This window comes from Benincasa hispida, chromosome 2 (genome assembly GCF_009727055.1).
Source record: "Benincasa hispida cultivar B227 chromosome 2, ASM972705v1, whole genome shotgun sequence".
NCBI classification, from domain to species: domain Eukaryota; kingdom Viridiplantae; phylum Streptophyta; class Magnoliopsida; order Cucurbitales; family Cucurbitaceae; genus Benincasa; species Benincasa hispida.
The window spans coordinates 33,767,614-33,793,825 of NC_052350.1; the positions used below are offsets into that span (position 1 = coordinate 33,767,614).

The window sequence follows — 26,212 nt, forward strand, 5'->3', positions numbered from 1 at the left end:
ATGTTTATATATTCGATAATTTATGGAATTTGGTCGATCCGTTTCCACTCAAGGTTCTCCTCAGTCGAGTTCCTTCACCGTGATAAAGCCATATAGGGACAATAGAAATCTCTTCCACGCAGTTCATGTTTTGTTTTCATTTACTTATTTAGATATTTTATTTTCGTTTTATTTGAGTTTGTTGACAGATAATCGATTTTATTGTTTTGTTTTGGAATATTGTTTTTGGTTCAAACGTTTTTTTTTCTGAGATCCCAACTAAATGTGTTGGTCATTAGATTTGTTATTGAATTTACATTTCAGTTTAAAATGGTCATCCATGTTTTCACTGTATTTACATTATGTCGGTCAAAATGTTTTGAATGAAAATGAGTATTTCGACCTAACAGCCCATGTTAGAGTACTTGAAAGGTCGAGTCGTTACAGTTGGTACAGAGCCTAAGTTTTAGGTTCTATAGGCTGATTTACGATGTAAGTTTTGGTTTTGTGTCCCATATGGCTAACTACAGATCCCTCGTCCTCGCTAGGTATGTTTCTAGTTAAAGTGTTCTAGAACTTGTATATGCATGACATTACCTATTTTCTCTGAGGTTGGTAATAAATTATTTACTTTTACTGAAAAGTTAATTGAGGATTGACTGTGAATGATAGGAAATACCACCACGTCGAAGTACATGTAGGAGTGGTCGAGAATAGGGTTAGCAACGGGGCCGGGCTGGGGCAAGGGAGGGTCCCCTGTCCCCGACCCCGTGGGGGAAATTCCCCCCATCCTCGCCATTTGAAGGCGGGGACGGGGGTGGGGATTCCCTTACTAATTCCCCGTGGGGAATCCCTTATTAGATCCCCGCAGGTATTTCCCATTTTTTCTTTTAATTTTTTAAAGTTTGAGCTTGACATTTTGGGCTTTAAATTTAGAATTTATATATTCAATATTGGGCTTACATCATAAGTCTATAGTATATATTATAAACATACATATAAATAAGTTATTTTATATATTATAATATATATTTATAAAATATTAAAAATATAACTAATAAAATCGGGGTTGGGGTCAGGGTCGAGGTAGGGATACTATCCCGTCCTCCCAAGTTTTTTTCGATTTGACCCATCCCCGATCAAACCAGGGATTCCCCGCCCTGATCGGGGTGGGGCCCGTGGGGCCCTGACCCGCAGGGAATTTTACTAACCCTAGTCGGAGGAAAAAGGACGGGTGGTAAGAGAGGTGGACATAACCCATCCGTCGAACACATTGCAAATAATGAGGAATAAATATCGATACACCCACCTTTTAATGCACCCGTTACCCCGACGAAACTTGCTGTAATGTCGGTTCAGCTAGAGGAAAGATTTAAGAAGATAGTGGAGGAGGTGTTAGCTCGACGAGAACTGCCTCAGGAGGTTCCTACTCCTCAAGACACTACTCCATGGCAGAATTTGTAGGATCTGTTCGTTGAAGCTAAGCATCTGACAGATTTTCAAAAGTATAATTCCCGCACGTTTAATGGGTCATTAAAGGATCCTACCAAGACAGAGTTGTGGTTGTTTTCCATAGAGACGATCTTTCGATATATGAAGTGCCCAGACGACCAGAAGGTAAAGTGTGCAGTTTTTTTGCTTACAGATAATGTTGCCATCTGGTGGCAGTCCGTTGAAAGGATGATTGGTGCTAAAGCTGGAGCAATAACTTCAGAGCATTTCAAAGAATGATTTTATCTAAAGTATTTCTCTATCAATCTGAGGAACGCTAAAAATCAAGAGTTCTTAGATCTGAAGTAGGTTTGGATGTCGGTCGAAGAGTATGATCAAGAGTTTGACAGATTGGCTCATTTTGCTCTGGAATTGGTTGCCATGGAGGTGAAGAGAGTTGAAAAGTTTGTCCAGAGCCTAAAAAGTGAGATATGTGGTCTTGTACAGCCTTCAAGCTGACTACTCATGTGGAGGCACTCCGTTTGGCGGTAAAGATGGACTCTCTAAAGGAGGGGGAATGCCCAAGACCTCAAGGGTCAGGACCCTTATAGGACAAAAGAGAAAAGAAGAGCAGAAGGCTCCTGAGGCCCCACAAAAAGGCTCAGGAACGTTTAGACCATTACGACAGTATTAGCAACGAAATCCTGAGACAGGAGAAGCTTGGAAAGATAATCCTGTATGTAGATCATGTGGGAAGTCCATGTGGGGAGTTGTCTAGTCGGCACGAGAGTATGTTTTGAGTGCAAGTAGGAGGGATATAAGGCAGACAGATGCCCTAGCGTTTCTGTTGGAGGTGGTCAGAATCAGCCACAGAATGCCCAACACAATACAAATAGACAACAACAACAACACGGACAAGTTTATACCATCAATCGTCGTGAGGCCGGGCAGTTTGGAATAGTAGTGACATGTACACTCTCAATCTTTGGACATTATACCTTGCTATTATTTGACTCTGGATCATCCCCTTCTTTCATATCATCATCGTTTGTAAAGCATGCCATGTTAGCTCTAGAGCCTTTGAATTATGTCTTATCAGTTTCTACTAAGTCTGGAGAAATGCGAACGAGAGTATTCTATACAAAGAGTTTGTATAAGATCGGACCGCCAAATGAATAGCTCTATATAACACCGTTGCTAGAAGAGACTTACATTTCACTTGGATGACCATAGGTGACTCAACCTTAATTTGGAGTGCATTGTGAACTCCTATCTATGAGGACAATCCTTTGATTTGTATGGGTGAGAGTGGCCTTGTTAGCCGACTCAACAAGCCTACCATTTTGGGGACTTGTCCGAGTAGATAGTTGGGAATAAAACTACATAAGATGAAATTCACTCATTCCCTAACCTTAGGAAAAATAGATAAATTGCTCCCTTAATAGCTAATTCTAGGTCTTGAACATTGAGGTCTCAACCTTTTACTGGCCCCAGAGGTGTTAGTTTATAGTTGGACTATAAACTATTCGTTCATTAGAGGGATCAATGGTATTTAATTTTGATCCAGCTATAGTTATGAGTAATTTGTGAAGGGTCGAATCACTTTTGATTGGTTATATCCGTAGACACAAAAATAAATCTATAGTGCAAAGAGTGCAATTATCAGTCTTTAGTAGAGTGACTGGTAGTTAATGAAAATTGATTAATTTAATTATAGAGTTTATTAATTTTATATCATTGGAACTTCTAATCTGTAGGTCTATAAGGTCCCTTTGTTAACTCACTAAAGGATATATAAGAGGAATTGTTTGAATTATTCAAATCAATTGCATATTAATGAGATTAATATAATATGGTGAATTATAGATGTGATCTATAATTAAGAGAGAAAAATATTTGAATAAGATTCAAATATTAAAGAGATGTATAAATATAAATATGTGATAATTATATGTTGATTAATTCTATATTAAATATGATTTAATATAGTCGTTTAATTGATTAATTAATGGTTAATTAATTAATTAATTAATTTTTTAGAAGTAGAGATAAATAAACATGTGATGTTTATTTATTTATTTATTTATTATATATATTAAATTGGATTTAATATATATGTTTATTTAATTATTGGACTAATTAATTAAATAAAAGTTATTTAATTAAATTAGAACCAGAGTAAGAATAGGCAAGACTAGTAGAAGGGGGTCACCCTCTTCTCTATAAATAGGTCTCCGTGGCCCATGTTTATGACATAGTTGAATTGGGAATTTTGATTCCTAGTCTCCCACTACTTCTCTCAAAATTTCTCTTTTTTTCTCTACTACTTTTTCTTCCTCTTCCAAGCCTTAGAGACCACATATCCAATTCTTTGGATCCTAGAGAATAATAAGGTTTCACTTACAGTGGTGTCCCTTGATCATTGAAGAGACATTATGGAGAAGACGCGGAGGGAATCGGGAAGAATTTAGGAATCTATAAAGGTAAGTTTTAGCTCTTATCCATTTTTTCTCTTAAATGCATGCTAATCTTGATTATTTATCCATTATGTTATTATTTTTGTACTGTATTTTGTTTTTGTAAAATCGAAAACAAAATTTCAAGGCGAAACATGCTTCTGCTTGGGATTCAATCCTTTCACAGCCAACTTTGAGACAGAGGATTATTGATGCTCAATGGGGTGATCCGTACCTTATTGAGAGATTTTGTCAGGTGGAGCTAGGGCGGGATAATGAGTTCTCGGTATCCCAAGATCATGGTCTCTTGTACGAGGGACGCTTATATTTACATGCAGACAATGACATTAAGAATGGACTATTGATAGAGGCCCATAGCTCGCCATTTTCGATACATCCTAACAACATTAAGATGTATCAAAACCCGAAACGATGCTACTGGTGGAATTATATAAAAAGGGAAATTGTTGAGTTTATTAGTAAGTGTTTGGTGTGCCAACAGGTTAAGGCCCCAAGACAGAAGCCAGCGGGCTTGTTGTAGCCCTTAAGTGTACTAGAGTAGAAGTGGGAGGATGTGTCCATGGATTTTATCGTGGGCTTGCCAAAGACAGCTAAAGGCTATACAGTGATATAGGTTATAGTGGAAATACTCACTAAGTTGACACATTTTGTTCCAGGTAAGTCTACGTATTCCGTAAATAGGTGGGTGTAGTTGTATATGAAAGAGGTGGTGAGATTGCATGTGGTGTCTGTGTCCATCGTGTCTGATAGGGACCCTCGTTTTACATCCAACTTTTGGAAGAGTTTTCGGACAACATTGGGTACTCTTGGATTTCATTACATCTTTACACCAACAAATTGATGGTCAAACTGATTGTTTGAATTAGACCTTGGAGGATATGTTACATGCATGCACACTGAAATTTTCAGGGACTTGGGATTCTCACTTGCACTTAATGGAGTTTGCTTATAATAACGACTACCAGGCTACCATTGACATGGTGCCATTTAAGGCCTTGTATGGGAGGAGTTGCAGGTTTCCTATTTGTTGGGGCGAGGTTGGTCAATTGAAATTGTTGGGTCCGGAGTTGGTGTAGACCACCAATGAGACGATACAGATTATTAGAGCCCGAATGTTGACAACTCAAAGTAGGCAGAAAAGTTACACTGATGTTAGGCCTAAAGATTTGGAGTTTGAAGTAAGTGATAAAGTATTTCTAAAAGTGGCACACATGGGGGAAGTTTTGACATTTGGCAGGAAAGGTAAGTTAAGCCCTCGGTTTATTGGGCCATTTGAGATCTTGGAACGGATCGATCCTGTAGCTTATCACCTGACTTTGCCATCGTCTCTTTTTGCAGTTCATGATGTTTTCAATGTTTCTATGTTGGGGATGTACATAGTGGATCCATCTCATGTTGTGGATTATGAGCATTTGCAATTGTATGAGAACCTGAGTTACGAAGAGAAGCCTATTCAAATCCTAGCCAAGAAAGTGAAAGTTTTGCACAATAAAAAGATAGTATTGGTAAATGTTTTTTGGCGGAATCATTAGTGTGAAGAAACAACGAAGGAATAAGAGGACGAGATGAAATCGCATTATCCCAAACTTTTTTCAGGATTAAAACTTTGGAAGACTACAGGAAAAGAAAAGTGTGAAAGTAAAGAAATAATTGGAAAATTATAATAATGGTATAACTGTTGGAAGAAGGGGTCCGTAGGTGAGGGTAAAGGGAATGACCACGCGCAAGGAGAGGCGTGAGAAACAGTCGGTTGGGTCATCCACCCACTTTGTTCTTACAGATTCACTTCTCTTTGCACTTCCACCACTGAAAAAGAAAAAGGCTAAAATGTTAGCAGGAATCTGTTGAACGTGGCGGAACCAAAGCGAGAGTTAACTCCAAATCCTTTAATCGCGAGAGTCTTTCAAATCTTCGTCGTCCGTTTTTCCTCTCCAAAAATCGTCAGCAACAATGGAGGGACGGATGTTTTGGTTGGTTTCGTTACTCTTTTCTCTCTCTTTTTAGTTTTTTTGTGTGGAGAGGAGAAGACAACGCCCTTTTCTCTCTCTCTTTCTTTCTTTCTCTATCTCTCTCTCTCTTTCTAAAAAACCCACTTACACAAATCTTCATTCAATCTCGTATACATAAACTTCTCCTTTCTCTTTCTCTGCTTTTCCCCCTTTTGTGTTTTTGGTTCTGGGAAAGGTATTTGGATGGTGGGTTTTTGATTTGATCCAAATTGCTGCTCTGCAACTGCTGGGTTGTGGTGGAAATGGGGATTTGGGTGGTGGGTTGTGATGGGATGAGTTCTTCGCCGGCGATGGCGCGGTGATTTCAGGACGATGTTCCTCTGCGATGGAGTACGATTCTGGAATTCCGATGTCTGTGACGGAGGGGCACTCCTCTGCCCTCACACCATCTTTGCGCGAAGGTTCTCTTGCTAATTTCGGTATCGTTTATTTGTTTCTTCTTCCCTTTTCCCTTTCGCAGATTCCAATTTCTTTTTAATAATTTTGTTGTTTGTTCATGTGGGTTTTTGTGGTGTGTATTCGAGTGATCGATTTCCATATGCAAATGCTCTCTCTGATTGTCTTTTACGTAAATTCTATGATTTGCCCATAGCTTGTATCGAATTTCCATTTCGATCCGTGGTGTATGGTTTTGTTTTGCTAGTTTTTTGTTTGGTTTTCTTAGTTTCTAATGATACTCAGGAAGAGATTGAATTAAATTTCTGGAAAAAATTCCGGTTCATATGTTTGTCGCCCCCCTCTTCCACCTTGCAATCTCCACTGAAGGCTCGATAGTTGCTCTCATGATGGCTTATTCCATATAAAAAGTTATTTCGTAAGTTTTTAGCCATTCACCTTTTGCAATGCTTACGAAATTTATGTGGAATATAACGTGGCGGATCCATCTTATACCCCGTTGTTTTTCCGTTTCTGGTTTTTGTGGCGAAATTTTTGGGTTCTAGAGTTTGATAGTCGAGATTGAAGTTGTTATGAGTATCATTTTATGATGAATGTAACTGAAAAAAAAGAACAAATAAGTACTATAGCATTGCCCATGCCTGTTGAGGTCAAAGGTTTCAACTGGCAAAAAAAAATTTCTCGTCAAATTCTAGACCTCACCATCCTTCTGCTCATGGTGTTTAACAATCAGTATTGGAAATGAACGGAGAAGTGGTGGAACGTGCGGAACCACATATTGGATTACTCAACTACTGCACGAATTTGCTGACGCTGAGTTGGCTTGCACATTTGCTTGGGGGTGGAAATAATAAACGTTTTATTGGAGAGAGAAAAAAAATGTATAAAACAAGAAAATGGTACATCTTTCTAGACAATAATTCTTAAAAGTGATAGTTAGTTCATATATCTGCAACCCCAATGTATATTGTATGTGATGAGATGGGAAAGGTTCAGATCATTTATTTGTTCATTGCGCCCTTTGGTTTATTTCGTTGAATGTAGATTTTTTCATTTATCTGACATGGCTCTAGTCCCCGACTGTGGAGAGGTAGGTTTCTGTGGCAGGGCCACCGCCTAATTGAAGAATTTTGAGAACAAATGCTTACTCCGATAGTAAATGTGGAGTTCAATTCTCTTAAAGGGGAGGGGGCTTGAGGTTTGCCCATTTGGTGCTAAAGCCATTGCAGCCTCTTTATAGTTTCACTCTGAATAAAAGATGCATGCATGTCTTGTTACAGAAAGAAAAATATAAAAAAAGAAAAAAATATACAAGATAAAGAAATAAAATAAAATAGAAACCACTTGGAAGCTATGAAACTTATAATCTCTACCTATTCATAAACGTCTCTGTTCTCTTCTTATAATAGTTTATTTCAAGCTATGGCTTCCAAGATTTTTATATATATAGAAACAGTTAATTTCATTGTAAAAAAAATGAAAGAATACTAGGGCATACAAAAAACCAAGTCTGTAAATACCCTTCTAAGGGGAACCAACTAAGTAAGATATTGCTTAAAGAATAATTACAAAAAGTCTTTGAAATTGAAGTCCAAAGAGAAACATGAAAATTTAACAAGGACCAAGTGTCACTTGGGTCCCTTCCCACACTTCTCTCTGTTATTTGTCTCACCCCAAAGGTCCCATAATAGAGCAAACACCCGGTAACCATAAGAAATATGACCCTTCTCTCTAAAAGGATAGATGGAGGGGGAACTCCCCGATCACATTGCCAACTTCCCTTTGGTGAGCCAATGTTAAACCAAACTCTTAGATGAAGTGATTCCACACCTACCTCACAAACTCGCAACTCCAGAGTTGAGACACCATATGATAGCATAGTGCATACACTAACTTATATTAAGAAGTAGGACCACTGGATGGAATTTAAGAATAGATTAGATGATTGTTCTTTTTTCCAAGTGAGAATAAGATGAGAAAGAACAAGTGATGGCAATATCCACAATTATGAAACTTGAGAATTTATCATCTGTTGCCTCTCTCGTAGTGAACTTTCTCTTAATGACTGTAGCTCTTAGAACACAGCTTGGTTGATACCTAACACTATGATTCCAAATGTATTTCCTACCTCTGTTATTTCTGGAATTGTACCATAATTGAACCACCTCAAAGGTTTGTTGGATGTCTAGCCTATGCTCATGGACAAGACATTACTTATTGAGATACCACATGGGTTCGTTACTGAATTACGTCAATACTGATCGTCTCATCCATGAGCCTGAATAAATGCCTTACCTTTCAACTTCTACAAAGTTGAGTTCTGAAGTGACATAGCAGCCCATCAAGCTATATCAATCTGCTAACTGCTGAGCAACACTTGTTTGGAAACGTTTCCAAGCATTAATATCTAGTTCTTGAGAATACAGAAGTGTCCACAAACTTGTGTTCATTGTCCATGTTGAGGTCCTAATAGACAGACAGACAGGTTTTTCTACTTCCAAAAAAGATGATCAGTGACACCCTAGGCCCTTTTTCTTCTTGCCCACCATAGACCCTATGGATGGTGAAAACTGGCAGCTGCCTGTGAGAGTACAGACATTTTTTCGGAAATATTAGTAGGATAGTAGTAAGGGCATAGTGATAATTTGTTCGTGTTGTCTTGGTTATAAATAAGGGGAGTTGGACACCTTAGAGGGGAGATCATTTTGGTAAGTCAGTCCCCAGTGGATTGTTTGTTGGAGAGACAGTCCTCTCGATAGACTATTCATATTGTAATTTCTTTATTGATATTGTAAAATAGTTATCTTTATTGCTTTCTTATATTTTCTGTGTTTGATTACCTAACACTATGTTGAAACATGTGTTAACATTCTTTTGTGCACTCTTCTCTCTAATCATGATCAAAATGGAATGTGTTCTGACCAAAGAAGTCAATGAGCTGGGGGAAGTGGGCAAAAGAGAGTTTTAAATTCAAAATTTTTAGGCATTAAAAGAAAGGGTTTTGATATATTAGTCTGTTTTACTCTGTATTATTGCCTCACAAGGATGCTTTTGTACTCATGTATTATTCTGTTCTAGGACTTTGATGTCTCATGCACTTTTCCGTCCAGGGGCTTGTATCTATTTATCATTTTCAATTCCATTTGGAAATGTGAATTTTCTCCATTCCTTCCCCGAACCATATCCATCCACATTTTAGTTTTTGTATGTAAGTGAGCTTCATGTATTTAGAATACTAGAATGGTATAGCTCTGAAGTTTTAAAGGTTGATTTTTCTTTGCTATTTTAGGTTCTTTATATTTCATCTCTCTTCGGTTTTCTTATCTATTTTTCTTCTTTATAATGGGAGATTTACTTATCTAATATCTTACCAGATGCACTGTGGCAAATGAACTTGGGATCAGGTGAAATAATGGGATCTGGATCTTATCCTGTGCGACCTGGAGAGCCAGACTGTTCTTATTACATCAGAACTGGCCTATGTAGATTTGGAGCTACGTGTAGATTTAATCATCCACCTAATAGAGAGCTGGTAATAAGCAGAAATTTGGTCTTTTCAGGTTTTTATTTTATTGATTTTTTTTTCAAGGTAGAGTAGATGCTAAACAGTATTTGGTTAATTCATATTCAAAATTCAAATATACAATCAGATTAAATATTTTTCAATTCCTTTTGCTCCTTGGAAACAATTCCTTCTATTTGACTTGGAGCATGTACCGTGGGATAACTATTTTCTCTTCTAGTTGTTAATGAGCAGCAGGTTAGGCACTAGGTAATATTATGCCGGCACAATCAATTAATCTCTCTGCACAAAATTTTCGTGTTTGTGATTGTGGAGGCAAGCTTGTGTGGTACATAGTTGTGAAGATACTATGTTCAGGTTCTTATAGAATTGTATTGTCATATGATGTTCTAAGCATGTTAACTGAACTGCTTCAGAGCTCCCCCTGAAGTTAATTATACTTAGCGGATAGAGCTATGAGAAGGAAATTGAAAATGGTGAAATTTCGTTGTAACCTTAATTGATAAACCTAATTGTCTCTCCTTTCATTCACTCACCTCACCCTGTACAAACCTGAAAGCTAAATATGGGGAATCATTTTATTTGCAGAATAGTTTTGTCCTTGCACACACGGTCCTTTTTCTTTTTTTCTTTTACTTGATTATGTGCTGAACGAAGGACATCTGAAATTTCTCCCAGAAATAATGTGCTTGCTTCATTTAATCTCGAAAAGAACAGATTACTTTTTCATGTTAATTCCAATTATTATCTGAAGATAACATGGAGTCATCTATAGTAGTTTAGAGTCTCATACATGGAAGTTTTACAAGTGTCTTCCGTGATTTAGTACACTTTACTTTCAGGCTATTGCCACTGCAAGAATGAAGGGGGAGTTCCCGGAAAGAATTGGACAACCAGAATGTCAGGCATGTTCTTATTTCATTATCTTTACTTATGTAAAATTAACATATTATATCATGCCTCATAGAGTTTCTCTTGACATTTTATTCATTACTAATCTCTATGTCAATTCTGATTGTATCGATTACTGATGTCTTCTGTGACATTATATTCTTATTGTACTTGAGATTTTTGACTGGTTTGGGGATTCAGGTCGTTTGTTTGAATTTGTGATATGATAAGTTTCTGTAATCCACCCCCAACCCCCCAAAGTTTTGGGAACTTCTTCTGCGGCCTTTTTTATACTATATCAATTAAAAGTTTTGTTAGAAGAAAAAACGGAAATTTAAACCTGCATATCATCATTAAGCTCCTAGCTCCACCCATAAGAAAACTGTAACATGTACAAGTTAATGTGAATATACTTTGACAGGAGGAAAGAAGGGAAAATTTGGGTGACCTTGTTTTCTGCTAGATGGTTTCTTGTAATTTTATGGTGTGTAGAGTTTGTAAGAACCTGAAAGCTCGTAGGCACTAAATTTTGTTTCACTTTGCTTTTCTTTCTTCTTTTTCGTCTTCTTCTTCTTCTTCTCTATTTATTTTATTATTATTATTATTATTTTTTTAATGTATTATCGTGGAAACAAAGTTAAGGTTTCTTTGTAGAATAATTTTATTTTAACGAGAGAGGGGGAAAATATTTTTCATTCAGGAAATGAGGGAAATTAAAGATAAGGCATCCTTGTACCCTTAAATTCAAAGAAAACTACAAAAGGACTTATATTTATTTTTAGCTAAGGAGATAAATTACCAAAATTCTTATCTAAGGGGGGTATATAAGACAAAGAGTATCCTTCCAGCTTTCATCCCCTTGAAAAATCCTTCCACTTGTTTTTCCGTTTTCCTCCTTTTCAATTATGATAGAAAACAATTTCCATATAACTCCCCCACACCAAAGAAAGAAAAATATGTTACTCCACATAGACTTCACTTTGTTTTTTTGGAGGATCATTGCATAACATGGAAAGCCATATACTTGTTAAATCACCTTCAAAACTTCCTCCAAGACTCCAAGAGACAGCTGAGAGTCCTTATTCAAAGATTACTTGGTTTGAGAATATAATTAGTTCTTTAGCTTATTCCATATATCTGGTATAAATGAATTATGGGATGAGCTTATTTTCTTAATCAGATTCAGTGATGAAATTTGGTTTAGTTTATACAAAACCCATCTTATATGTATCAGGAATATTATTTTTCATGGTATAGTTTTGGTTTAGAATAACGAGGTCTCTTGTTTATAATTATCCTTCAAATTTGATTTGCTTAGGTGTTATATTGTTATGCTGTCTTGATTGACTCTTGACAATTTAACTTTCAGATCAATTTAAAGCTTAGGATGTTTCCTTAATATTTTTACTATGATAATGACATTTTCATATGCATAATCCAGTACTACCTGAAGACAGGAACTTGCAAGTTTGGGGCTACGTGCAAGTTTCATCATCCTAGAGACAAGGCCGGGATTGCTGGAAGAGTGGCCTTAAATATTTTAGGCTATCCACTTCGCCCGGTTAGGATACTGCTCCCTTTTATTTATTGCACACTTTTTGCAATCCGTAAGTTTCTGTATATTCTTGACTCTCATGTTTATGTATAGACGAGAAGCACTTATGTTGATGAAAAGGTAAAAGGAAAGGGAACACTAGAAGGCCACCTCCGTTGTTCTAAGCTTAAGAGAATTTAACAACCTCAATCAGTCATAAATAATGATAAAAAAAGTGAAAATCAAAGAACTCGTTGGTGAAAATTTATATGCCTTTACCACGAATGAATGTAGGAAATTGGTACCTAAACACAGTTTATTGACGGGCTAATAGAAAATAACTATTGAGAGATAAGACTGGAGACCATCCCATTGTGCTGCTTAAGAGAATTTTTTTTAAAAAAAAAAAAAAAAAAAAAAAGAAAAAATAAGATTAGAGGATTCATAAATATATTTGGCACTCTCAAATATCCTATTACATTTTTCAATTTTTTTTAAAAAAAAAAAAAAAAAAATCTACCACAATCAGTCATGACTCGTAACTGTGATAAAAAGGGAAAGTCGGAGAACTCTTGGGGTATCATTGTTGTCTTTAACTACAAAGGAATGTAGGAAATTCGTACAAAAACGCGCTAAACAATGAAGAAGGCATTTGACATGCTAACTTGCTAAGCTCAGATCTTACTTTGTCAATTTACCTATTCTTTTATGCTAAAAATATTTATTTATCCATTACCTATCTCACTCTGTCTTGGTGCAAATGTACATCTTTCTTTAATGCTTTTAATCTCACATCTCTTTTGACCGATTGGATAAGTCTCTTTAGCCCTCCTTTTGTAAATTTCATACATCAATAAAATTTGTTTCTTATCCCAAAAAAACTCTCAATTATGCAGAGTGAAACAGAATGTGCTTATTATTTAAGAACTGGACAGTGCAAGTTTGGAAATACGTGTAAATTCCACCATCCTCAACCAACTAATATGATGGTCTCACTGCGTGGCTCTCCTATTTATCCAACCGTACAATCACCAACTCCTGGTCAGCAATCGTATCCAGGAGGAAGTACAAATTGGTCAAGGCCTTCATTTATTCCCAGTCCACGATGGCAAGGTCCTTCCAGTTATGCATCTTTAATATTACCTCAGGGAGTTCTTTCTGTTCCAGGTTGGAATGCATTTAATGTAAGTCCTATTCCTTACCCATGTTTGACATAAATATGGTATATGTTATTCATGTTTGTTTACTTTATTCTTATTCAAGGTGTGAGTGTTGTGGAAAACGAGTCAATGCAAATGTTTGTTTTATTAAAGAAAATTGTTCTTTTAACTTTTCCCCACTCAAATTGGGGTGCTTGTGTTCCAAGTTAACATTCATATTTTGAATTGTTTATATGATTAATTTTCTTCCCAGACATCTTCTTCTGTGTTAAAGTTGCATTGGAGTTGAAATACCTGAAGTCGTTCTCCTGTGTTAAAGTTGCATTATTTCATGGGCAACTTGTGAGCGTATTGATGCAGGATGGGTTGAATAGTGAGCAAGTATTTCTTTCAGAAACCCAAAGAATGGGGGGAAAAGGTGGAAAGAGAGAGAAGTAAATAGATAGAGGCAAGAAATATTAGCGTTTCCAATGCAAATTAATTTTCTATTGTCCAAAGTAAAATAACGCTAAAAGTTGCATCCCAGTTATAAAGGTCAATCGAGATAAAGATAAGTAAAGCAAATATTATATCGTGTTAGTAGAAGTCTACTATTATTTTTTCTTTATGATAAGAATTTGACTTGAAAAAAAATGAAAGAATACACAAGCATATAAAAACGAGCCAAACAGCAAGAAGAGACTCCAGTCAAGAGAAATACACCATGCTAATAGTTACAAAAAAGCTTATAAATAGAGGCCTAAATAGAAACAAAGAATCTAACAAGGGATCAATCATGGGCATAAGAGTTCTCATGCCCTCTGAAGATTATGTTGTTTCTCTCTACCCAAAGTCCCCACAAAATAGCACACTCCAACCTGCTGCCAAAACTGTCCTTTATCACGAATAGCTGGAGGGAGGAACAACTCCTTGCAACTCCACTTGAAACTGAACTACCGAAAGAAGTTGCTCCAAAATGCATGACCAAAATCACAACTCCACATAGATATGATTCAGGTCTGCAACTCTTGCATCAAATACAACAAAGTGGCCCAACACTAAAGGCCTTCTAGTCAAAACTTGATCGAAGGTGTTAATTCTTCCATGCAACCCCTGCCATGTGAAGAGATCTTAACCTTGTTGGAAAATTTCACCTTCCAAACTGAGGAGAAACTAGAAACCTCCGTGGAGGAAGGGTTGGTCAAGCACTGGTGGAAAAGAACAGCAAAAAACACCTTTGGAAGAACAAATTCCAAGTGTGGGGATCTCTCCTCTTAGGCCTAAAAGGAAAAAAGGAGAGGGAGGATAGAAGGGCCACCAGCCAAGCATCTGACGTTTCCTTATCAATCAATGAAGATTGGAAACCTAGAAAGGAGATGGTGGCAAATCTGTCTGATCAAGGATTGATGCTCTCAAGTGGTTTCGAAGGAGGATAATCAATATAAATGAGGGTATAAGGAGACGAGGCGTCTATCCCCCAACCACTTGTCCTCCCAGAAATAGATATCCTACTTGTCCTCAATGTCATTATGAATAAACTGGGAAAGTAGAGGAAGACTCGACATAATTGCTTTACACAGGTTTCTATAAGCTTCTCTCAAGTCCTCATTGATCCACTCAAAGGGATGTGGCCCATACTTGCTTACATTAACCTTGTACCATAAGGTATCAGCTTTATGATAGAATCACTAGAGCCATTTAGCCAACAATGTTGTGTTTCTCGTCCTTTCCCCAGTCGAGGGGCATAGAGACCACCTCCCAACACACCAGGTCCAAACCCTTTCCCCTCTTCCACCCCTTTTCATTAGAAAGATTCTATAAGTTTCTCCATCTCCTTTCCAATCAAACTCGGAACTCTAAAAAGAGACATAAAGTAAATAGGAGTACCACTCAAGACTGATTGAATAGGTCTTCTCCCTAGGATAGGGTCCCAAAGGGAATGATGTCTAGGGGATTGGCCTAGGAGGACACCCAAGTAGGATGAAGGGAAGACTGCTAGCTCACAGTTACAACCTAGAAAGTTAGCGCACCTTCGGAGCTTGAAAGAGTAGCAATTAATGCTCAAAATTTGCATTTTCCTTCATCAATCCTAAGGCCAGAGATCATCTCATAATAGGCTAACATACGATTTAGATTGAGAAAGGATTCCTTTTTATTCATAGTAGAAGATGGTAGTGTCATTAGCGAAATTGGAGGTTAGAGAGGTGTACCTTGTCCTTTCCGATTTGAAAATCCTCAAGAATATTATCTTTCACCACCCCTTTCGAGACCATTTACTCAAAATGTCTACCACCAAGAGAAAAAGAAAAGGAGAGAGGATTGCTTTGTCGAATACTTGTAGAGACACAAATCCTGCCCTTCGACTTCCATTGAGCAAAATGGAATTGTTCATATTCTTGAATCAAGTCCTCATCCAACATCTCCATTTAGGTCCAAAACCCTTATTTGCCATCACCTTGTGATAAAAATCTCATTCCACGTGACCATAGGCTTTCTCAAAGTCAATCTTGAAGATGAATCCTCAATGGCTTCATTCGCAATCAAGGCTTGGTCTAAGATCTGTTTGCCCACTAGAAGGTTCCCTTGAGTATTGAAGATCATCTATAGGAGGACCTTTTTAAGCATGTTCATCATGACCTTGGAGATAATCTTATACACATTGGTATGGTATAAAGTCTTTACCTTTGTGACCTTTTCCTTTGGGATTAAGAAAACGAAGGTTTCGTTTAGTGCATCATTGAAGATTCCTCTCGTAAAAGTCGCTTAAGATTTCCTAAATATCCTCCTTGATAACATCTCAGTTGTAGCGCCTCAGGCCTAGGATTCGGACCAGGATTTGGCACTTGATGGCCTCGTCATTCTCCTGCATACCCTACAACCTGGCAACGTCATCATTGCTTGTTTTGATGATTCTAAGAGTGAAAATTATCCCCACAAACCAACACAGGTCGTTTCAGCATGCTTTTTCCTCTCACTCACGTGCATCCTAGGAAAATTCCCAGGAGATCACTTAACATAGGATTGTCCCAGGCTAAGCATGCTTGACTTTGGAATTCTTATGATTGAGCCACTGAAAAGGATGGTGCATCTTATTGGTATAGGTAGTAACTTTCAATTCTTTTTAAGCCTTTCTTAATCATACTTTTCATATCCTTAGGATTTTTCTCATTTAGACGTGATTTCAGTTCATTCATATCCCCTTTCTAAACTCGGGGTGTCACATCAGTTGTCTTGGAAAATGTCAGGGAAAATTGTTATATTTGTAAATATTACTTGAGTGATTAAGACTTTCTGTGATTTGTATTATTTATGGTGTTATAGACCATTGACATTTAGATCTCTTAACTACCATTTTCAAAATCAAATTGCGATTAATTAAAATTTAAAAGATGTTATCTTTGCAACTAATTCTTACAGAATGTTATGTTTGTAGTTACTTCTATGAAATTGTATTTCTATGTACTTCAGAAAATGAAGCTATCAGTTTAAATTCTCCTATATTTTGTGATCTAATAAGTGAAGAAAAGTTAAGGGCTACCGACAAGACAATCCAAAGGGGAAAGAGATCAGACAAAGAAAAGGTTGTGTAGTGGGGTTGAATGGGATGAGGAAAAGTTGTGTATTTTATATTCTAATAAGGGAAGAAAGTATCTATAAATCCATCTTCTCAAAATAGAAATTGTCTGGTCGTCAAATCAATATGTGGAAAATGTTTTAAGTAGTCTGCTCATCATATTTTAAGATTTATCACCACTGGTTATTTAAATTTATTTATGTACAGCTGAATTCAACCATAGTTCAATAGATATAGGTACAAATTACAATTTTAAAGGTCGAATGGTTCAATCTTCTACTTTGCAACTATTAAGCTCAAAAAAGGAAAAAAAAAACTATTGATGTTCAGGCATTTTTGGTGGGGCCTTTTTCTTTGTCCACTGCTGAATATGTTTTAAAAGGGTTCAAAGTTGGCTGCTACTCTCTTTAGTGCGTTGAGTGTTCGGCAGTTTTGTAGGGAGTTGTAGCGGCCTCTTTTGCAGATTCTTCTTGGCTTTGATGTTTCACTTGTGGGATAATTTTACTACTTGTCTTGTCTTGTTTATCAAGAAAGCGAAAAGCTTTTGCCTTATTGGAGTTTGGGATTTAGGGTTGAAGTCCTCGAATTTTCAGCTTTCATTGGCTGCAGCTTTTGCAATTCGTAGTGCAGGTTTTGGTTGATTTTATTTAAAATTATGATGAGAAATTTGCGTAAAAGCAGTTTAGAAATGTTAAATAATTGGCTCATTCTACAGGGTTTAGCCTCTCCTTTTCTGATTTTGGAGACAGAAATCGTGGTTTATCTTCATGACAGTACTATAATATTTAATTATCTCTGAGCTCTCGTTGTCATTCTATCTCATGTAGATGTTCTATTGAAATTTCATATTCTGATTAATTATTTATATATGTTGGTTGCTGTGGAAGTAGGATAAATGTTCAGTTTTTATACTTATCTATATTATATACTATATTCATCGTTTGGCTATATGGAATCCTTATATTGCTGTTTTTTTTCACCCTCAAGTTTTTTTCTTTCTTGAAATTCTTGAGCAATACACAGCCAAAGTTTACACATAAAATGGTGATTTTTACAGGATCAGCTAGGATCGGTCTCGTCTTCAGAAAGCCCACAACAAACGGTGGGACATAGTCAGATTTATGAAGCTTAATACCAGAGTGAATGAATTGATGCAGCATCTGTAGCACTCTTCTCTAATATGTTCTAACTATCCTTTTTGGGGGTTCTTGGCATTGCAGAGGGAGAATGTATTTCCTGAGAGGCCTGGCCAGCCTGAATGTCAGTTTTACATGAAGACTGGAGATTGCAAGTTTGGTGCTGTTTGTCGATTTCATCATCCCAGAGAAAGAGTACTTCCTGCCCCAGATTGCGTCTTGAGTCCAATAGGCCTGCCATTACGTCCGGTGAGTTAACTGTGATGAAATGGCTAATTTGATGTTCTAATTTTCCAGGTGATATGGGGATCTGCAAGATTAGAGACCCTTTTCCAGCTTTTTGATTCAAGTATGTTTTAAGAATAACAACATATTGTCACTTGAGCCTTGCAGATTGGGTAGTGGAGTTTATGATGGTTTTTTAAGAGCTGCATTAATCCTAATCAAATGCTGGATGAAACATTACATAATTTAAACTTCGCTATGGTTTTTGTACATATGTCATAGTTTTCTGTTGCTATTATCTTGTATTTCTCAACCAAAAAAAGGACCTCCTGATTTCTTAATATGAGGAAAGCTGTAGAGTTACCAATTTTGTTTTCCATGAACAGGGAGAACCTTTGTGCATCTTTTATTCTCGTTATGGGATCTGTAAGTTTGGTCCAAGCTGCAAGTTTGATCATCCTATGGGAATCTTCACATACAATCTCTCTGGAGCATCATCAGCCAATGCCCCGGTTCAGCATTTGTTTGGGACGTCTTCGGGAACAACTGCACTGAACCTATCATCTGAGGGGCTAGTCGAATCAGGACCTGCAAAGCCGAGGCGGCTATCAATCTCTGAGACTCGAGAGATGCCATCTGACGATGAAAATATTGACGCCGAGGGCTGAATGTTGCAGCAGCTCCATTTTATTACCCCTTTTACAATCTTTTGGAAGATAAAAAGATGGAAGAGCTATTTGTAAATTCATTATGCCTTGCCTTGCTGGAAGGAAAAAGATGTACAGGAGGGTTCATGTAAAGTTGATCCTGTTTTTTCTGAAAACGCATTTCAGATGGCAGCAGATTAATTCCTCTGAATTTTACTTTTTATTTTTTTCTTTAATGTTTCTGCATTGTATAAAAAGATCTGCAGATGATGTCAGTTTCACCTTTGGTAAAACAACAATTCATGAACTACTCATTTGTCCCCAAATCTTTCTGATATTTGGGATTTTAAATTCTTGTAAAGAAAAACCCTTGCTATTTCCCCCAAATTTTGATGGCCTGTTTGGCTCTTCAATGAATGAATAACCATGTTCATGATGCTTTCAGATATTTTAAACACCCCCACCAATGCTTGTGGATGATATTCCTGTGGTTTCTTCTTCCTTTCTACATTTTGCTCGACTCTATTGAAAAGTACTGAAACAGCTTAATGCCATAGCTCGTCTTCTATGGCGGGGTTCTAGTAGAATCTATCGAGCCTAATCTCCGACTTTGAATTGGCATTTCTATCAAGTGATCATCATGGTTATGCAAGTTTTGCTGTTACAATTGCTCTAAATTAGAAGATCTAAATTCATCCAGTCATTTCCATTGAAGGAGAAAGAGTTTTAAGTAGAAAGGCAAATTGTTATTGTGTTTTGAAGTTATTATTAGAATAGTATTATTCTCCAACTGGACGTTTTGGATGGTCTCATGTGTACTCATTATGACTACTATTTTTATACACATCTAATCATATCATATTCTCCACTTTATTAGATCAATATTTCATCTCCCATTCCATAATTATTTCATTTTTTCTTAATAATAATTGTAATTGTTTTCTTTCAATTTTTTTACAACATTATTCATTTTTCTCAAAGCTAAATTATAAATGCAAAAATCAACTTTTGAAAAATTAATTTATGCTTTTCAAAATTTGGCTTTGAAAATAGAAACTCACTAATAGAAATAGTGTTTATAGACTTAATTTTTAAAGATAAAACGATTAAAATATTGGTTAAAAATATCATTTTGGTATTTATATTTTAGGTTTCTTTCAATTTTAATTTATATACTTTTAAATGTCCAAAATAGTCTATATACTTCCATTGAATCTTAATATTGGTTCTTACAACTTAATTAGGTCAAAATTGGTTAATTAATAATAATTATCATGGAAGCAAAGACACAATGAGAAAACGTTTCAAAATTAAAGAGGGAATGCTAATAGAGAATTATTGCCTGTTTTTTATTTAAAAAAATAGTATATTGATTAAATTTGGATATTTGAAAGTATGTGGACTAAAATTGAATAAGTTTAAAGTATCCAAACTAAAATATTATTTAACTAAATATATTAGTATCCTTCTTTATAAGTTAAACGTTCATTTCCGTTCTTGCACTTTGGAATTTATTCAATCTTAGCTTCAATACATTCAAATTTTCAATTTTAATCCATATACTTTATGTATAAATTTAGTCTCTACTACTAGTTTATTATTGATTTTTCTAAAAGTTTTTTATTCTATATGAGTCTTTCCACTATTAATTTACAAAGCATATATACGTAATATATTTTCTTACTTGAGAATTATTATAATTATTTAACTAAATTTGATAAAAAAAAATAATTTTGAAAGATTAAATTTAAGATCTATTGAAAGTATAAGAATTAAAATTAGACATTTAAAAATAAGAAATCAAAATTCAATAAATTCTGAAATGAACGAGAATATAATGGAATTTTAATCTTAAAATTTGAATTTCAACCTACAATTATATAATGGTTTATAAGAATAATATTTAAAACGTCATAAAAGAGAAAATTGTTGCCATAATTTGAAGGATGTACATTTAAGGTAAAATAATCAATGACTTGCCTTAAAAATTGAAATTTTATTGAGAAAGAACCAAAGCATTTAACTTTATAGACATCAAAATGGAAAGAAGTTAAACATAACTACACAACATTAATTGAAGATTCTGACAAAAATCCTTTTTGGATACAACAAATGAAGATTTAAAGTTGGGGTTAAAAGAATGGGATCTCTTAACATTGAGAATAATAATACAAATACTATGTTAGTTCAATTATTTTCATCTTCAACAAACTGATAACTTTTGAATCATACTATTTTTAAAGTTAAATAATAGCAATAACTCTGATTTTAAGAAACTTGATATATAAAATGATAGTAAAAAGTTTATATAATATTTTTTGTCTATAAAACTTTTTTTTCTTTAGTTCCAACTTTAAGTAGTAAAATTGAAGTTCTAAAAGTTGGGAATTGAAAATATTATGATAAGAAACTCAAAAGATCTAGATTATGATTTAAATTAATATTGAAAAAAAAAGAGGCTAAATCAATATTCAGACGAACCATGAACTTTGACATGATGTATTCAATTTTTACCATAAATTTTTAACTTTATCCAATTAAACCTAAGAGTTGGATAAATGTGGTTGATTTTTCCTTTAATTCAAATTAATTTACAATAGCTACCTTTTGAAAGATTCATTAGAAGAATTATTAAAATAATCATGCTTACTCATGTTGACACAAAACTAATAGGACAATAGAGAAAAAAAGAAAAACATAGGACTTTAAAGAAAGACAACATTAGAGTTTAATTTTAGTTGAAGTTTACAAATGTTAGAAGACTTTCCCAATAGTAATCTTAATCCAACTTAATTAGGAAAATAAACGATAAGAAATCAATTTTTAACTTTTAAATTTGAATAAGTGTTGTAATTTTCACCTTTGGATAAATTTTCGTTTATAAATTTGTTAACAAAAAAAGTATAAGAAATTTTCGTCTATAAATTTGTTAACAAAAAAGTATTCTTATAATAAAACATATGTATGATATAGAAATGTTAAGATAACTACATTAAAACTAAACTTTCAGTAAAATTTGTAAGTTTTGAAAAAAATTATTTAAGGGTTAATTTTTGCATCAATTCAATTTAAATTTGTATAAAAATTAATAGAATTTAAATTAGCGAGCTTCCAAATATTCTTACATTGTTTTTTTTTTTTTTTGGTTAAAATTAGTAGGTGAATTATGGTGAAAATTTATTTTTTAAATGAAGGAAAAGAAAAGTTTTATATTGGAGAATCGCACATTAGTCGGGATAACAAGAAAATGTCTCTTCATTTACCCATACCTTTCTTTGTGAGTTTGGGCTTGAAGGGGTACCTAAGTTTTAGAAGATGGAAGGGGGTAAGCCGCATTGTTGCCTTTTGGTTGGGCATGGCGAGGCTATGGAATCATATTTTTTATTACCCATTTTTTTTAACAATGTCGTTTTAGCCCGTTCGATGGTCATCCGTTATAGTCGTTCGTTTTACATGTACGCACGAACGTTACCTCATTTTGCGCATTCTCCGTTGGCCTTCAAAGCCTATAAATTGCGTTTAGTTCTTTAGAAGGGAGATGAAAAAAATCTCCATTTGCTCTGGTTTTTTCTTTCTCATCTGCATCATTTTTTACGTTTTTCGAGCATATCCTAGAAAGGAGTTAGCATTTCTGATTCGCTTCCAGTGCAATTCCGATCGACATGGAATTCATCTAGGCTATTTTATCCTTGAGACGACATGACATTCTTTCCGAACTACTTGCACAAAGAGTAGAACCGCGAAACGTTTTAACGAGAGGGTGATCCGCGACTCAGCCTACATGAGTTTCTATTTTACAAGTTTTTTTCATTGCATTCCTATCACTATTTGTCGAGTGGCTATTCCAACAACTAACAAACATTAAATGATAGTTAGAACAAATTCAACCATATTTAACTAAATAAATGGATAAATTTGATAAAATTAAAAATTTAGGGTGAAAATCGATATAGTGCGACAAGTTCAACAATATGTAAGATGAAATATTCAAACCTTCGATTTTGAGGTCAATAATACAAATTTTAATTGTTCCTTTTAATTTAAAGGTCGATAGTTCAAACCTGATGTCGATTGAAGCCTCTGACAACAAAGTACAATCTTCATATTGGCCTCACACATACACTTTTGTCAGCTAAGGGGTAAAAAATTGTTTTTTTAAATTCCAATTGTTATTTAATTAGTCTGTTGCAATTTAAGTATTTTCTTACAAGTCACAGGGTAACAGTTGCAGCTGATTAATGATGTCGGATGACTTTATTTTAAAGCAAACAAATCTACTGAATCAGATTTTTCACATAATCACATTTCTTACATTTATTCTCAGCCGAAAGCCCATAACAAAGATTTACCAATTTTTTTTTTCAATTTTTTATTTTTTTGATCTCTAACAATAAATCGAAAGACATTCCCCCAGTTCCAGCAATGGGCTTTGTGGTTCACTCACTATCAACATCAACATCAAAATCTCTTCTATAAACCCTTCATTTCCATAAATTTTCTCCCAAAATCCAAGACCCCATCTCAAATTTCTCTGTGAAAACATACACTTCTTCCAAATCTATATTCCCAATTCAATCCTCTCTCTCAAAACCCCTTTCATTTTCTGAATCGATCTAAAACCCCCTCATTTCACTGTTGTTCTTCAACAGTTGGAATTCCTCTTTGGAGTTGCATGATGATGTCTAGTTATGGTGCTGGATTCTTCCTCGTTTTTCTGCTTTTTCTCGCTGGTTTAGCTACTGGAAATGAATTAAGTTTCACTCAAGTGAGTACCCTTTTCACCATTTCGCTTAATTCATCGATCCCATTTGGTCTTTTTCTGAGTTTAATTTGATGGGGTTTTCTTTGATTGTTTTGTGTTTCAGTCAAATGGGTCTGTAGCAGAGATGGTGCCACTGATTGAGGAAGGGAAAATGAAGATTATAGAGATGAATGAGACTAGAAGGAAACTGGGGAGCTTCCAAATATGTGCTCCTTGCACTTGCTGTGGTGGAGCTAAGGGCTTGTGTTTGCCTTCTCCTTGTTGCTATGCCATCAATTGCAACATCCCCAATAGGCCATTTGGTTTTTGCTCATTCACTCCCAAATCTTGTAATTGCTTTGGATGCAATCTCTAGCCTATATATATATATATCTATAGATATACATCTCTCTCTGAAATTTCTTTGGATATATATGATATTATTGGTTAGATTTGGAGTTAGGGTCATTTGTCATCTCTGTTGCTCTGTTCCGAAAAGGATTGATTTCAAGAAATCTCTCCTAATATTTAATTTTTTTTGTCTATAGTTGAATGGAATTACGTTTCTCTCAGACCTTCTTAGTTCCAGGATTTATCCTAGAGTTATGAAATTAGTCGTTCCTGAAGATAGGATTGTGATGTTTGGTCACCATTTTTTCTTTTCTTTTTTTGCTGTATTTCATTTGTTAATGGAGTTGTTGCTTTTTGTTTATTCTGTTGTAATTGAGTGCAAATTGCAGTACAAATTCGGATGATAGAGTATGTTTAGAAGATGAATGATATGGAAGACCTTGATGTTGTAAGATGATGTATAGATTTCCGTGAAGTGACGTGTTTGTTCTCGTTGTAAAAATTGTTAGCTTATTCAAATTTCCATGTTACTTTTTCTTTCTAAAGTTATTTGATGATTGATTTGTTGCTCGTTGCAAGTTGTTTACTTGATGAATTTGGGGTGTTCTGTTCACAAACCAAACGTTTGATCCATACCTCTTCTTTCTTGTTTTAATCACAAACTCTAAAAGGTTGAAAAAGATTGTTCATATTGCCCTTGAAGTTTGCTTTCTTTTGTTGCTTAAGAAAAAAGAAGAGAAGAACATAAGTAATCAAGGTTTGATTAGACAACCAATCAACTCCTCTCCATTTCTTTAAAAAATGGAATAAGAATATGCTTATTTTCTTTTGTGTTTATCCAAATCTTTTGTTTTGTGGGGACTGAGTTGAGTGTGGTTTAACTTTATCTATGTGCAACTTTTTTAAGATATGTGGAACTAATCTATAGCTATTCTATTCATCTTCTGTTACTTAATTCAGTCGGGCATCTTCTTCGAGACTCCGAGCATGAAGTATTCATAATGTTACAAAGTTTTTGGTTTCGTTTTCGGGTAGGAAAAGAACGGGAAATGATATATTTTTTTTTCCTGCACATTTGTGGGTTGATGTAGGAAAGAGACAAGGATGTACAACTTAGAAATTATATCAACATTAACTGCATTGAGAAGAGTGTTTTGAAGAATCTAATTCACCTCTTTCTTTGATGCAACATCCCATGTGATGCCTTGAGGACAAATTACTATTAACTTATTGCTCTTTCTTATTCTTGTTTCCCTTATTTTCTTCTGTGCTTGATTTATGCCCTACATACCCTTATTTGTTATACTACTATTCCAAGATGCCTCATTTCCATATGTACATACGAATTTGTATGGTATTTGGTACGAACATGGTACTTGGTTGATGATTACCCTACAACCCATTGACCACTCTAGGCCACAGATCCTTGTACCTGTTGTTTTTCCCTAGTCCCGAGCCTGGTTGCCTCGACCCTTTTGAGTATTTTTTTCTACATGGTGCTTATTATGTACTTCTATGAAGCCTTGTATGTGAGTTTGTGACTCTCATACGACTAAACTACAACCAGTTTGTTGAGTTTGTGATTGTTTGTATGTAGACCTGTGAACGAAAACTGTGCTATATAGAAGCATATGAGATGTTCATAGATAGAAGAAATGTGATGCAGGAAACACAAGAGAGGACACGTTGAGTCGTCGACACACATTCAACTTGGTTGAGAGAGAATGGAAAAATAGTGAAGAGGGTTGTAATGAGAGGCTTGACTGATTAGAGTTTTGAATTTCTTACGCTAGTTTTTGCCATTTCTATAAGTGGACCTGTTTGTTTGAAGAGTACGATTAACACGGCTTTTTCTTCTCTCTGTTCTATCCATCAACTTCGAGACACGAGTTTATTGAGTTGATACATCTACTTTCAAACCTAACAAGTGTCTAACACAAATCTGATTCATCTACTTTCAAACCTAACAAGTGTCTAACACAAATCTGATGTGATTACTAACAAATATTTGGTACTTATCTAGTGCGTTTAATAAGTGTTTGACACGCTTCAAAGACGAATACGCCCTTTTGAGCTAACGTGTCTGTGCTTCATAGATGCGCTTTTGAATAGTGGATGATTTTTAGTCTTATTTCTTGCACAGAAGTGCTAGTCTTAAA

At 35.3% G+C, this 26,212-nt stretch overlaps 3 protein-coding genes across 3 annotated transcripts; all 3 read left to right on the forward strand.

The window, feature by feature from the left end:
- The first annotated feature begins 4,584 nt into the window (after positions 1 to 4,584).
- LOC120072050 lies at positions 4,585 to 6,164 on the forward strand. The gene is made up of 5 exons (XM_039024473.1): positions 4,585 to 4,687; positions 4,797 to 4,902; positions 5,020 to 5,129; positions 5,226 to 5,392; positions 6,072 to 6,164. The coding sequence occupies exons 1-5, from the start codon at positions 4,585 to 4,587 to the stop codon at positions 6,162 to 6,164; spliced, it is 579 nt and encodes a 192-aa protein (XP_038880401.1).
- LOC120071737 (zinc finger CCCH domain-containing protein ZFN-like) lies at positions 5,681 to 19,409 on the forward strand. Its single transcript, XM_039024117.1, has 8 exons — positions 5,681 to 6,315; positions 9,667 to 9,824; positions 10,658 to 10,720; positions 12,148 to 12,267; positions 13,137 to 13,424; positions 18,011 to 18,055; positions 18,174 to 18,338; positions 18,701 to 19,409. The coding sequence occupies exons 1-8, from the start codon at positions 6,222 to 6,224 to the stop codon at positions 18,980 to 18,982; spliced, it is 1,215 nt and encodes a 404-aa protein (XP_038880045.1). The 5' UTR covers positions 5,681 to 6,221; the 3' UTR covers positions 18,983 to 19,409.
- Positions 19,410 to 23,271: 3,862 nt separating this feature from the next.
- Positions 23,272 to 24,572, forward strand: LOC120071488. Its single transcript, XM_039023802.1, has 2 exons — positions 23,272 to 23,726; positions 23,827 to 24,572. Exons 1-2 carry the CDS (start codon positions 23,634 to 23,636, stop codon positions 24,076 to 24,078), a joined length of 345 nt encoding a protein of 114 aa, XP_038879730.1. The 5' UTR covers positions 23,272 to 23,633; the 3' UTR covers positions 24,079 to 24,572.
- Positions 24,573 to 26,212: the final 1,640 nt, after the last annotated feature.